Below are 12,946 nucleotides of genomic sequence, written 5' to 3'. Positions count from 1 at the left end.
CAACCTCCCCGTCTCCCTCTTGAAACCAATATCTGGTAATATTGCCCACAACCCATCGCGTGCGGGAGGGAGGAGCTTTGCGGTGATGGTGGTGATGTAAACCTGGCAGTCGGATGCAGCAACGGAGATGCGCCCTCAGTTTTTAAGTGTAAGAATTCAAATGTTTAACCCTAATTAAAGTTATATTTTATTGTCTCGTAATATTAATGGGTTTATGTTGTGCCAAAAAAAGTACCGTGTTTATCTTGTAGGGTCCGATGAAGATACCGAGCGCCTCATTGCAGGCTACAAAACAATAAATAAAAAGGCTCTAGTACAGTGTCTTGCAAGTGTCTTTTTTTATGTCTTTCTTTTGATGTTTCTGTCTGACTTATTTGTAGTAATACTGTGGCTGTACATATGTTAACTTTATCAGTCCAACCAAAGAAACATGGTTACTACACTTTTACTATAGTAAAAGCATGGTTCATTTTCATCGGGGTATTTTTAAGTATTATACATAAGTATAAGATTAAGTATAAAATACGTTAAACAATAGTTACACTATAAACTTTAAATATTTTAACTCAGAAAATAAGTAGCGCTAGCTTTCGTTACACACATTTGCACATGAACGTCAGAACCAGCCGCCTCACAAACGACCTGCGTTTGGTTGATCTACGACGACGCCCTGCTTCACTCCTCAATTTGGTAAACACATTGTAAATGTATTGTGGAAAAAAAGATGGGAATAGTAAATAAAATGATATTGGATATATAAGAATGAATGAAATGTTAAATGTTTTGTTAACAGTCGCGGTGTGCGTAACTAGGCAACCACGTTCAAGTTCACGTTGCATGACGTCATCGAAGTATGTCCCAGAACGTGCATACTCTTTTGCTACACACTCAAAAGTATGTACTTTTTCATCACAAAGAAGTTTCACTCTCAGTACACTTCCGGCTTCTGAACTAGTTGCAGTTCCTCTCTGATTCCATATGAGGGCGCTCACAGGACGAGTGCAGAATGAATGGAGGTCTATGGCGCTATACCCCTCAAAATTCACTTTTCTCAGGATATAATTTTTTGTCTAGTAATTTGAATTTTGTATTCGAAAGGAGATGCAAATAAATTACAAACTGCTGGGTGTTAGATTTTTTTGAGTCACTTATTTGCTTTAAATAGTCTTTTAAAGTGTCAATGACGTCATACACATGTACGACCAGAGATACTGCTTCACGGCAATCCTTCAGTCACTTTAGTGCTTTCGCACTCTGCACTTTCTTTTCACTCGAGGCATCGACAACACAGCTGACACAGGTAAACACACAACACAGCTGACACGGGTAAACACACAACACAGCTGACACAGGTAAACACACAACACAGCTGACACAGGTAAACACACGCGCTAGAAGAGCTTTTGTTTTGTTTGTTTCTGGTCCCGCTGCGGATGACATGATGCCATCAAGCGGTATCTCTGGTCGTAATCAGTCCTTCACTGACCAATCAGCGTTCATTAGCAGAATGCTAGCGTGTTATGGGCAACAACAACTCAACCTGTAAGAAATCAAAAGGACATAAGTACTCGTTCATTCAACTTTCGACCTATAACCCATGTTGAACTTGCAAAATCTACAATCAGATCTGAGATTTCTCAACGGCAATCGGGTGAAAGAGACAAATTTAGCCGTCTAGCCCCATAGACTCCCATTCATTCTGCACTCATGGCGATCGCCCCCAGTGGAACTCTGGTGGAACTACAACCAACATTCGGTACAATAGGACTTAATAGGGAGTGGGCAGGCTCTCCGTAGACGGGCTCTGCTCGTGCACAGTGTTGCTAATAAATTGGATGGAATTTAAGTTCTGTTGCTTTTATATAAAAATAAATATAATGAACAAGACACCCAAAGTAGCCTACTTATTTAATTCCATTCCAAATACATGTTTATCAGTCTTTTTTCTTTAATACAGACATGTGTTTTTTTTTCTTTCTTTTTTTTAATAAAAATGACATTGCATAACCCATAGAGATCGCACTGAGATAGTTTGGGAATATTCACACATAATGTATACACATAAAACATGATATCAGAGTTTTAAAATCAAACATTTTAAAAGAGAACAATACATCACGGTTGTTTAAACCAATGAACATTAAGCTGTGTCGTCAGCAAGTCGTTTCCCATCATGCTTTTGATCAGCGCAGTCGGTGGAGAGAAACTGCGCTCGACTTCAGAATCCGACACGTGTGGCTTGTGCTCACGAGAGATTTTTGACATACGTCAGCATGACATCGGACCGCACTCGGACACATTTCTAACCGGCATGCATCTCGCGTTGATCACCGGTGATCGATTCTGCGCAGATTTTGCTCATCTTAAAGAAAGGCTTGTTCGACTTCATGCAGCTCTGCGCAGACCGATCGGCGGCTGACTTGAAGCAGTGCATGCCGGTTAGAAATTTTGTCTGACTTGATGCAGCGCCGACGCCACGTGACTGTGACGTATGCCATCAAAGTACCGCGAGAGCAATTCGAGAGTAGCCGAAGAACTCAGCCAGCGCAGCTTCTCAAGAGCGGCTGCACGAGGGCTGATGACGACACAGCTGTTCCACGATTGGCCGGATTCACCCCATGACAATGATCACATGTGTTTCGTGTTTATTCGGACACCTTTAGTTCCTCTAAAGCTCTCAAATCAGTTTTTTTATAACAGTAAACACTCTTTTCATGTCGTTGTGATGTTATATTGTGTCATGTTTATCAAATAGTTTACGCTTAAAAAACGTAGACTCCATTTCATTGATAGTAGCTTATGTTGAACTTTATTCTTGTTCAAACAGACGCTGTATGAAGCAGTACATAAAGTATTGAATGAAAATGTCTCTGAAACATCTGTGTATTATTTGGCAAATATTGCATTTATTTCACTTCAGCTGTGGTAAAGTATGCAAACACCACGTGAGCGGTCACTACGGGAACCAGAAAGTGTCCGACTTCACATCTCCGTTTGCAGCTCCTCCCCGCCTGCACACGGCTACTCTCGCCGATCGGGTGCATCCAGCCGCAGCCGATGTCGAACACACCTCAAGCCTTATGACTCAAACTAGCGCACAATCTCAACGTCATCGTTCTCAGCCACTCCCTCTGTTCGCTGATTGGACCGGTTAAAAATTGATCGGAGAAAACCTATAGGTGTGTTCGACATCGGCTGCGGCTGGATGCACCCGATCGGCGAGAGTAGCCGTGTGCAGGCGGGGAGGAGCTGCAAACGGAGACGTGAAGTCGGACACTTTCTGGTTCCCGTAGTGACCGCTCACGTGGTGTTTGCATACTTTACCACAGCTGAAGTGAAATAAATGCAATATTTGCCAAATAATACACAGATGTTTCAGAGACATTTTCATTCAATACTTTATGTACTGCTTCATACAGCGTCTGTTTGAACAAGAATAAAGTTCAACATTAAGCTAGAGTCAATGAAGTGGAGTCTATGTTTTTTAATCAGTTTTAATTTGATAAATGACACAATATAACATCGCAACGACATGAAAAGAGTGTTTACTGTAATAAAAAACTGATTTGAGAGCTTTAGAGGAACTAAAGGTGTTCGAATAAACACGAAACACACGTGATCGTTGTCATGCAGTGAATCCGGCCAATCGTGGAACAGCTGTGTCGTCATCAGCCCTCGTGCAGCCGCTCTTGAGAAGCTGCGCTGGCTGAGTTCTCCGGCTACTCTCGAATTGCTCGCGCGGTACTTTGATGGCATACGTCACAGTCACGTGGCGTCGGCGCTGCATCAAGTCTGACAAAATTTCTAACCGGCATGCACTGCTTCAAGTCAGCCGCCGAATGGCCTGCGCAGAGCTGCATGAAGTCGAACAAGCCTAAAGAATACACCACAATCCCAGACGGAGTTACTGAAGGAAAATGAAATTGAGCGGAAGTACGTAGGAGGGCGGAGCCAGGCTAATAGTTTTCATGCTAGCTCAGATCTAACATTATTTAATATTTATCACATGGGATTGTAAGTAATGTGAGAATTATTGTGTAAAGTGTGTAATATCTGCTCTTTTCTCATGTAAAACTGTGAGTTGTTCTGGACTGGATTTCCCGAAACCTTCTTAACGCTACGTCGTTCTTAAGTTACACCTTAAGCTGTACCTTATCGTTAATACGTGTTTTCCGAAACGTTCTTAGTTAAGTATACCTTCTGTAAGTCATACTTTCGGAAGGTTGGCCTGGACCACTCTTGGCTTTACCTTATCACTGTTGCAGGTCTATATGAATATAATTCTGAAGTTTTAATACACCCAGACAGTGTTCAGTTAGGCTAATTCAAGTGTTTTCATGCAAAGAATAAAATTGTCATTACACTGATTGTTAATAGAATTTTAATTATATTATTATATATAATAAAATTGTATAATTTTATATTTTATAATTTATTTTAATTAAAGAGCGCTTTCAAATGTCAGTGAAAGCATAGGCTACTGTCAGTTAAGTCCTATTCGAACGCTAATATTGTTTCTCATGGGCTCGTACAGTAAGTCGGTTATTTTAGTGCCGTCCGAATCCATAATATCAGTGTTTTTTCTCACTCAACCCGCGTAAAAATCCCTGGCCAAATTAGTACCTACTGTTTTTTAACAAACAGGTTGTAGGCCTACGTAAATTTAATTGCCGTCTGAATCCACATCTCCGAGTTTACAAGAAGAGATTCAAAATTCACTGTTTAAATCCTTTTTGATCACTGCCGAGCACCGTACGTAAGATGTAAACTTTTATTACTGAAATGCTGGAAAGTATTTACAAGAACAATATTTCATCACAGCTCCACCTCAGCGAACAAAAATAGGAAAGAGAAGAAAGCACATAAATAATTGAAATGGTTATTATGGCAGCAATATATGATACAATTTTAAAATATAGGCTAGGCTATTATAGGCTATTATAGTTTGGATTATTTTTTATAATATCCCATGAGTCCTAATAAATGCAATTTCAACTATTTCTGAAGTGCTTCTTTTATAAAGAACACCGCTTTCTCACATAAACAGCCCCTGCACGAGAGAATAATTGATTCTCGAGCCATCAATATCAACCAATTCAGCAGCATCGCCCGGACAGCACCGGGTAACATCGCACGTAAGAAGGTATATCTTAAGCGGCTTCCTAAGGTATAGTTCGGGGAACACGCCTAGAAATGGTATACCTTCAGTTAAGTTATACCTTAAGAGTCTTCGTAGCGCGCTAAGAGACGTTATCGGGAAACTCAGCCCAGGTTTCTTGCCAGAAAATGCACAAACATGTATTATTTCTTAATGCTGTCTATTTGATCAGAACTGTCAACAACACATTTAACACTGAAGACATTTTATTTAATTAAGGTTTACTTGTGACATTTAAAGTTTATCCTGAGACCCGAGAGTTTGCCTGGTGTGCATTTTATAAGTGTTCTTGCTATTTGGGATAAGTAGGACCTAATAAGTATAATAACTAAAATTTGTTTTTGTACAGGAAGTAGTTTTTGCAGAAAATGATGTCCTCATGTAAGGACAGTGGGTCTATGATTTACCATAGTACTAGCAATTATGTGAAGTGTCAGTACAAATGAAGCGATAAACACTGACAAAATCTGATTGTGTTATAATAGTAATGGTAATGGTAATGGCCAGCAGAGAGCAGTAGAACACCACTTATTGGCTCACTCTCATTTTAAACTTCTTGATTTTTACCAGTTTTCTGCACTAAAGCAAACCAGTTTTTCCATGTTAACTCAATAATGCATGCTCTCTCTCTCTCTCACACACACACACACACACACACACAAACAAATGTTGTTTTTTTCAATGCTATTGCGATCCATCTAAATATTCCCAAGTTTAGCTAACCACATGGTAGAATAAATAACGTAATATAGTCCCAATGTCCTCAAACAAGTGCTTCACATTTACTGATGTCCTAGAGTGCTACTATTACTAAAATATGTCAAATTTTAATCCCCATATGATGATAGAGACAGTATTGTACATAAATACATTTGTTTCATTCATATAATTTGAATAGATTTTTTACCTGGGTCATTTTTCTTTCGGGAACTGGTGTAGAAGTGTTTTGCTGATATTTTGCTGATATTCCAGCCATTTTCTTCTCACTGACATTGGTGTAATGTTGTGATATCACCACAAGATGGTGTGGGCAGTGTCCCTAAATGTGGCCAACAGGTCTAAGATTTACAAATTTGACTATCATTGTGTCAAGAGGCAAAAATGTAATGTCCTCATATGAGGTCGCAGGGTCTCAGGAGGTTACTCTGCTTATATTATGTACATCATGTACAGTTCAGAATGATGTTTTAACCCATCTGAACTCTTAACAGATCGTAACAGATCCTCCTAGTGACAATTCTGGAGAGACATTGATAAACACACATCCTTTTAGACTGTCTTGATAGCTATAGCTTACTATTTGAGATTGATATGTTAATTTCATTAATGCTTGAAATATAATATATTTACCACTGGATGTGATTTGCATAATCCAACAAGAAAATACACAGAAGAAAATTACTTTCTCCATTGTGTCTGTTGTTCATAAAGGTGTCGATCAAACTATAGGTTTCAGATCAATGTAGAGACACTGAAACCACAGTTTCACTTCCATCAGAGAAATATAAAGCATTGAAACAAAGTCTCTTATTAGATCAAGTGTTTTATTCTCAAATCAAACAGCCATGTGCTGAAATTCTTGTGATTTTTTAATGTAGTTTGTACTCTGTGTCTACATTTGCTTAGACACTATACAAAACTTGCCTTTTAGTGTGTGTAGATTTGTGAGTTCATGATCAAAAATATTACGTTGCTACAAAGCCTGTAAATAATTACGTTGCTACAAAACAAGGTTTTGTTAAATATCCAAAATATACTGAAGCATGATATCGCTTCCAAAACAGCATTATACTGCAATGAAGATGTTTCATTCATAAACTATTTAAAGGGATTACTGTACTATCAGTCATATTCAACAACTAAGCACAATAATAACAATATTATTGTAACATTTCACAACTTGATTCACAATAATCAACATTTCACAGCTTGATCTGCAATATCCCTTCAAAGCAGAATAGTGCAAAAACACAATCTCTGACCTGACCCAATTGGTGCTTACATTTGGACATATTACATGATCAAAAACAATGAGGTAATGAAGACACCAGAAAAAACACAATATTTATCAGTTTGGTTTAGACAATAAGAGTATAAAGGTCATCCAACATTGTGATTCTCCTGGCTTTTGAGCACTACATACGGCTCTACATAGCGTGAGGCAAATTGAAAGTGTGCATAGAAACAGGAGGTTTGACAGGAATGACAAATGACAGGAAAATCAGAGATCCGGTTGCTCTGTTATGCAGTAGGAATCTGCCATGGTTTGAGTCCTTATCAGCAAAACAATAATATCTTAAATGTTGTTTATCGATGTGGAATCTGACATTATTGAGTCACTCAATTTGCAAAAGCAGGCCTTGATAGTGCACACTTTTTTTTTCAGCAAACATAAAATCTACAACTGCCAAAGTGTGCTTCATCCTGGTCTTTTTGTTTACCACTCACACATGCTGATTTCTTCAAGAAACTTCGTAGAATCGTAGCCTACAAGTCAATAGGTGTCATCGTCGTACAGTCTACATACATGTCCTACCCACATTTATAAGATCCATGTTGCACAGTGTGATTTGTAATGATCTTATAGACCTTATGTAGCCCCCGCTGCGCTCGTTGTCTTTTGACTTCCGGTTTCTACTGACCTGGCGGCTGCAAGAAACGCTGGTATTTCCTGATGATAAAAAACACGATCACACCCACCAGAGCCAGAGCTCCACACACAGACAGCACAATAATCCAGATCTCTACAGCTGGAAGGAGGAAAGTGGGAAGAAAACAGTTTTAAAAATGTTTTTTCTTAATTAACTCACACTTTAAAGATTTTGTAAGTCTCTCAATAACTCCTCTTCTACTTATTATGTTGTTCAGTGTCATCCTTGCTTTCCACTGGTGAGTCTGTACTAGATTCTGTAGAGGAGATTAAAAAGTTAGTCGCACCATTTAGCATCAATTTACTGTTCAATTCCTGATTAAAAATCAGCTCAAATATCTCTCCTCATCCACTGATCTTCTCTCACCTGTGACTGAGACTGTGATCAAGGTTTCTCCTTCATAATCCAGAACTCTGTATGTTCCAGTGTCAGTGACTGTAAACTCATTAATGATCAGAGTCTCGTCACTGACGGTCAGTCGATCACTGTTGACTCCACCGTCTCTCGTCCAGATCTCCTTCCAGTCTGACATGATTGTGTTCTGGTGAATAACTTTATCAGCGTTGATCAACAGAACATCCAACTTCAGCTGCTCTCCTTTCTTCACAGAGATCTCATCTGAGGAGGAACACAGACATTCATCATTATTATAATGTGTCAATCAGTCAAGGCCATAATAACATATTTAGGATTAAAGGAACCAAATTTAATAATTAAAATCAGCCACTGAAAAGGTTGGAACCTATATTGGTTTGTTTTGCTAATCACAGCCCATGCATGCAATAGTAATATTATTACATTGTTAACATTATCAGGAGATCCAGAAACACATGATGATGGTTTGATCAGTTTTGACTTTACATGAATATGAAGATGATATTCATTGATTTGTCGCTTCACTTCTGCCTGATCATTAGTGTAATAGTCATTCAAAATGTATTTCCCAGCATCACTGTAGATCAGATCCTTGATGACGACGTCACATGATCCTTCTTTAAACACTCGACCACTGCAGTTTTTTCTTCTCACATGTGTTTGTGTGTGTGTGGGTGTGTAACCTGCTTGTGAACTCTGAACCTCTGTTCATTTAATTGAAGATTTCTGAGCAACGTTGATGAACTGTACTTTTACCAGCTTTTGGTCGTGTTTGTCCCAGGTCTGTGTGTTACCCGGATTTATCATGTTCTGTGTTAAAAAATAATAATATTAGCATTAGCACATGTGCTGTGTGCTCGCACGTGCTGAACTGTGTAACTGCGCCATTTTAGCTCTGCGTTCTTCACTTTCTGTATTTCATGTATGCAAAAATATGTGAAATGATGGTTACTTAAGTTCATAGGTTCTCTGTATTAGTGTGAATTGATGAGAAATGAGAACAGAGACAGTGTTTTATATTTGATTTCTTTAATGTATGCTTTAGTTCAGCATGTTCAGCAGTCTCAGATCTCTCGCTGCTGACTTCTGAGCAACGTTGATGAACTGTTCTCTAACCAGCGTTTGCTCGTGTTCGTCCCTGTAAAGTGCAATCTTGAGTGACCGTCCACTTGCTCTCAGATTACATCCACACAAACACAATGACATCCTCACAAATGTTCCCCAAAAGCCTGTTGTCATATTTGACATTCACGTGAAAATTTAAAACATAATTTAAAATTTTTAACATTAAAAATGGATGAATAATCAAGTGAACCCGAGTTGTTTCAGTCCAGTAAATGCTTATCTTACACATTTACTTTATTAAAATCATTTTAGAGCTAAGAAAAAAGACTTTACTTGATAAAGTATGAATTATCAATCAGAGGACAGAAGGCATGAAGTAGATTGTGTACAACAGGTTTTTCAGCAAAGTTTTGGTCGTATTGATAATTTCTGAGCTACATTATAGAAGCGACAGATACTGGGAGATACAAATGTAACGAATATGACTTAGCTCAAATGATTATATGGAATTTTAATAATTAATCATGAATATGATTAATATTTTGCATACTACAGTTACATTAATTTATTCGAATTTGAAAATAGATTGATTTGTATATATGAATAATCAATCACAACGAATTATAATTCATCATTCATATATCAATAATCCTATTTCAGATCGATTATGAGATAACCCTTAATGGAAATTAATGTAATCATCAAATCAATAATTTCTTTAATTTGCGGACGTGTGTGTGTATGTGTGTGTGTGTGTGTGTGTGTGTAAGCTGGAAATAGTCATGTGGCTCTCCTTACTGCTTGCGTAATATGTATATAGACTACACAATATAACAATATTTATTAGTGCAACGGAGAGCTGTGTGTGTGTACGCGTGAGAGGTAGGGAATCACCAAAGTGTGTGTTGCTTCACAAATCCAGTCCAGGCAGAGATCAAGTCACTGGTTTCTTTTTTAATAATCAACTCAAAACTCCAAAACATTTTAACCAAAACACTCTTCCAGCTTCTCTGAATGCTCTCTAACAGTCTCTCTGTTCTCAGATCATTATCAGCTTTTCTCTTTTTTCACTCGCGACCGCTGTGTCCCCACCCTCACCGCATATTTTGTGGTTTTCTGTGCATCATCATTATGAAGTCAGACAGGAAATCATTATTGTTCTTTGCACGACATTGATGTGAAACCTTTTCTCTCTAAATTGTCATGGCAGATCTGACATGACTGAATATTGTGTTGTGTTTGAACAGGTTTAGCTTTGGTAATGATCAGGTTTTTCTCCCAGAAAATGCACACAAAAACATATAATTATTATTTTGCTGTTTATTTGATCAGATCTCTAAGTAATACATTTATCATTGAAGACATCTGTTGATATTTTTATTTAGTTATGAATTATGTGCCATAAAATAGTTTGCATTTATATTTTCTCTTGAAAACAGCTTTAAAGCTCACAGATAAATATATAATGTCTAAAGACATACAACATAATGATATTCAATTTGTTTGCTGTTCTTTTTGAGCTCACTGTTTACATGTAAAAACTGCAGTTATGTAAATCATACCACTTGAACTCTAAACTTTGAATATTGTTTAAATATGCTGAACTAATAAACATTGCATTGAATAAGTGATTTGATATTTAACGGAATATTATTGACAAGCACAAATAAACCACACAAACATGAATAATCACCACACCATTAATGACTGGTTTGCTGTTTATAACACTAGGTTTACCACATCATCTCAGTTTCTCTGAAGTGGAAGTGAAATCCGACCAACAGAAAAAGACATCTGAGGCGCAATTTGCTATTTTAATATGAGACAACTATAGCAGTGCTGATATAACTGGCAATGCGAAGCTCAGGGACAGGCTTATATTGAGTTAGATTGTAAAATAAAGCAGAAATAGATGTCATTTAGCTGATTTGTTGCTCATCATAGATGCACGTTTCGCTGCTCTCCATCCTTTCTGCTGTCCACGATTGTAAATGATTCCTCCTGCGACGATTGTAGTCAGAAAAAACACAAACACAGCCAATCCAACACCACCGAACATCAACACACGCTCTGTCGGGGTCACCTCGTCTACTGAGATAGAAGAGTAATTCATATTCATACAACCAGACAGTATTAACTCATAACTTAGATTTAGTGCTGGATCTCCAGTCACTATGAAAAATGAACATCCAAGATAACGATCAACATGTTACCTGTGATGTCAACAACGTCTTCTGGCTCTTCTGTTACAAAAAGACCTGTAAAAATGATCAGTTTATCAAACAAACACACACACACAAAAAAAAAACTTGTTAGTTGTTAGTTGTATGGTAGAGTGGGTTAAGAAGAGCTTCTGTCCCAGAGTGTCGGCCCAGATCCGGCCCACATCCAGTACGTGTGGAATCCATGTCAGATCTGGGATGACACTATGATGCTGTCTGGAGTAGTTTTTAACTTTAAGTTGTCCTTTGTGCAATATAAATGGTTCATAATGACATATCAGAGCCTTTAGAATTTTTCAGATCCAAGAAAAAAAAAAAAAATTATAATTCAGTGTGTCCAAACTTTTGATTAGCAGTGTATGTTTGTGATCTGAACATGTATATATACAGTACTGAAAAACGGAAACCTAAAAATGGTAAAATCTTAATTAAATGGTTTTATTCAAATTAAAAAAATATTATTTAGCATCACTGAGTCAATCTAAATACATTCATTTTTACCAACGTCTCGGGTTAATTGTGTAACCCATGTTCCCTGAATAGGGAACGGGACTCTGTGTAGCGATGACGCAATGGGAACGCCTTGGGGCGGTGCTGATTGTCTGAACCTGTATAGAATCACGGCAATTCATTGGCTGAATGGGCGGGCGCCTCCTCAGCGGCGCTACGTCACTCACTCTTATACAGTGAACGCGCCATTAGCTCCTCAGATTTTCCACCGATGAAGAAGAATCCGAGAGGCCGAGAGGAGTTTGTTAGTGAACGCAGCATCTCGTTCCCTATTCAGAGAACATGGGTTACGCAAGTAACCACAGACGTTTTCTTTCAAAGGTTCACTCGACGCTGCCTAGCGATGACGCAATAGGAACGATATACCACAAACGCCAAGCTAAGCGCTGCTGGATCTGGCCCTAGGAACTCTCCTAACATAACTTTTTTCTGAACCAGACCAAACTGAACTAGGACTGAAGCGACCAGTTCAAACAGAGTGAACCCGAGAACCAGGGGCCGCATCTAAATCCAGGTTATAAAACCTGATAAAAGTGTGCAGAGAGGACCAACCTGCCGCAACACAAATGTCTTCCAAAGGAACTCCCCTAAAAAGAGCCTGGGAAGACGGATACTCCTAGTAGAGGGAGCTTTAACGCCCAGAGGTGAAGGAAGCTTCCGCACCTCATAAGCCAAAGAAATTGCATCTCTCACCCAGTGAGAGATCCTGTGCTTAGAGGTGGTGAGCTCTCGGCGCCCGGACCCCAAAGCATATAGAAAACTGAGACGACTTGCGCCACTGGCCGGAGCGGTCCACGTATGCCTTTAAAGCCCGAACGGAGCAAAGCAAATGAAGCTTCTCCTCCTCAGCAGACGAAAAAGGAGGGGGACTAAAAGAGTGAAGCACGACCACTTGAGAGCGGAATGACGTGGACAAAAGTTTGGGGACATAACCAGGTCTGGGTCACAGAAACACCTTCACAAGA

General features: G+C 38.7%; 3 protein-coding genes across 5 annotated transcripts in view; 1 reads left to right on the top strand and 2 right to left on the bottom strand.

Moving 5' to 3' along the window:
* The window catches only part of LOC311093954 (uncharacterized protein), a gene marked incomplete at its 5' end in the record, with an annotated part of 471,534 nt that overhangs the window by 175,840 nt on the left and 282,748 nt on the right, over positions 1-12,946 (top strand). The gene's annotated exons all lie outside the window — the stretch shown is intronic.
* Positions 5,269-9,072, bottom strand: LOC311093775 (uncharacterized protein; the record flags this gene model as incomplete). The annotated part of the gene is made up of 5 exons (XM_084131371.1): positions 5,269-5,404; positions 6,303-7,908; positions 8,011-8,065; positions 8,176-8,427; positions 9,048-9,072. 4 exons carry the CDS (start codon positions 9,070-9,072, stop codon positions 7,749-7,751), a joined length of 492 nt encoding a protein of 163 aa, XP_083987497.1. The 3' UTR covers positions 5,269-5,404; positions 6,303-7,748.
* The window catches only part of LOC311093997 (uncharacterized protein), a 150,246-nt gene continuing 147,862 nt past the window's right edge, over positions 10,563-12,946 (bottom strand). The window contains exons 3-4 of one of the 3 annotated variants that reach the window (XM_084131733.1): positions 11,463-11,507; positions 10,563-11,340 (exon numbers count right to left, since the gene is read on the bottom strand). In XM_084131733.1, the coding sequence (XP_083987859.1) occupies positions 11,165-11,340; positions 11,463-11,507 (221 nt within the window). In that variant the 3' untranslated portion in view covers positions 10,563-11,164. The remainder of the gene's footprint in view (positions 11,341-11,462; positions 11,508-12,946) is intronic. The other 2 variants (XM_084131731.1, XM_084131732.1) reach the window with 2 other exon arrangements.

This window comes from Abramis brama (genome assembly GCF_963993115.1).
Source record: "Abramis brama genome assembly, chromosome: 12".
In the NCBI taxonomy this organism is placed as follows: Eukaryota; Metazoa; Chordata; class Actinopteri; order Cypriniformes; family Leuciscidae; genus Abramis; species Abramis brama.
The sequence above is the reverse complement of the archived record's forward strand: the minus strand, read 5'-3'. Positions and strand labels throughout refer to the sequence as shown.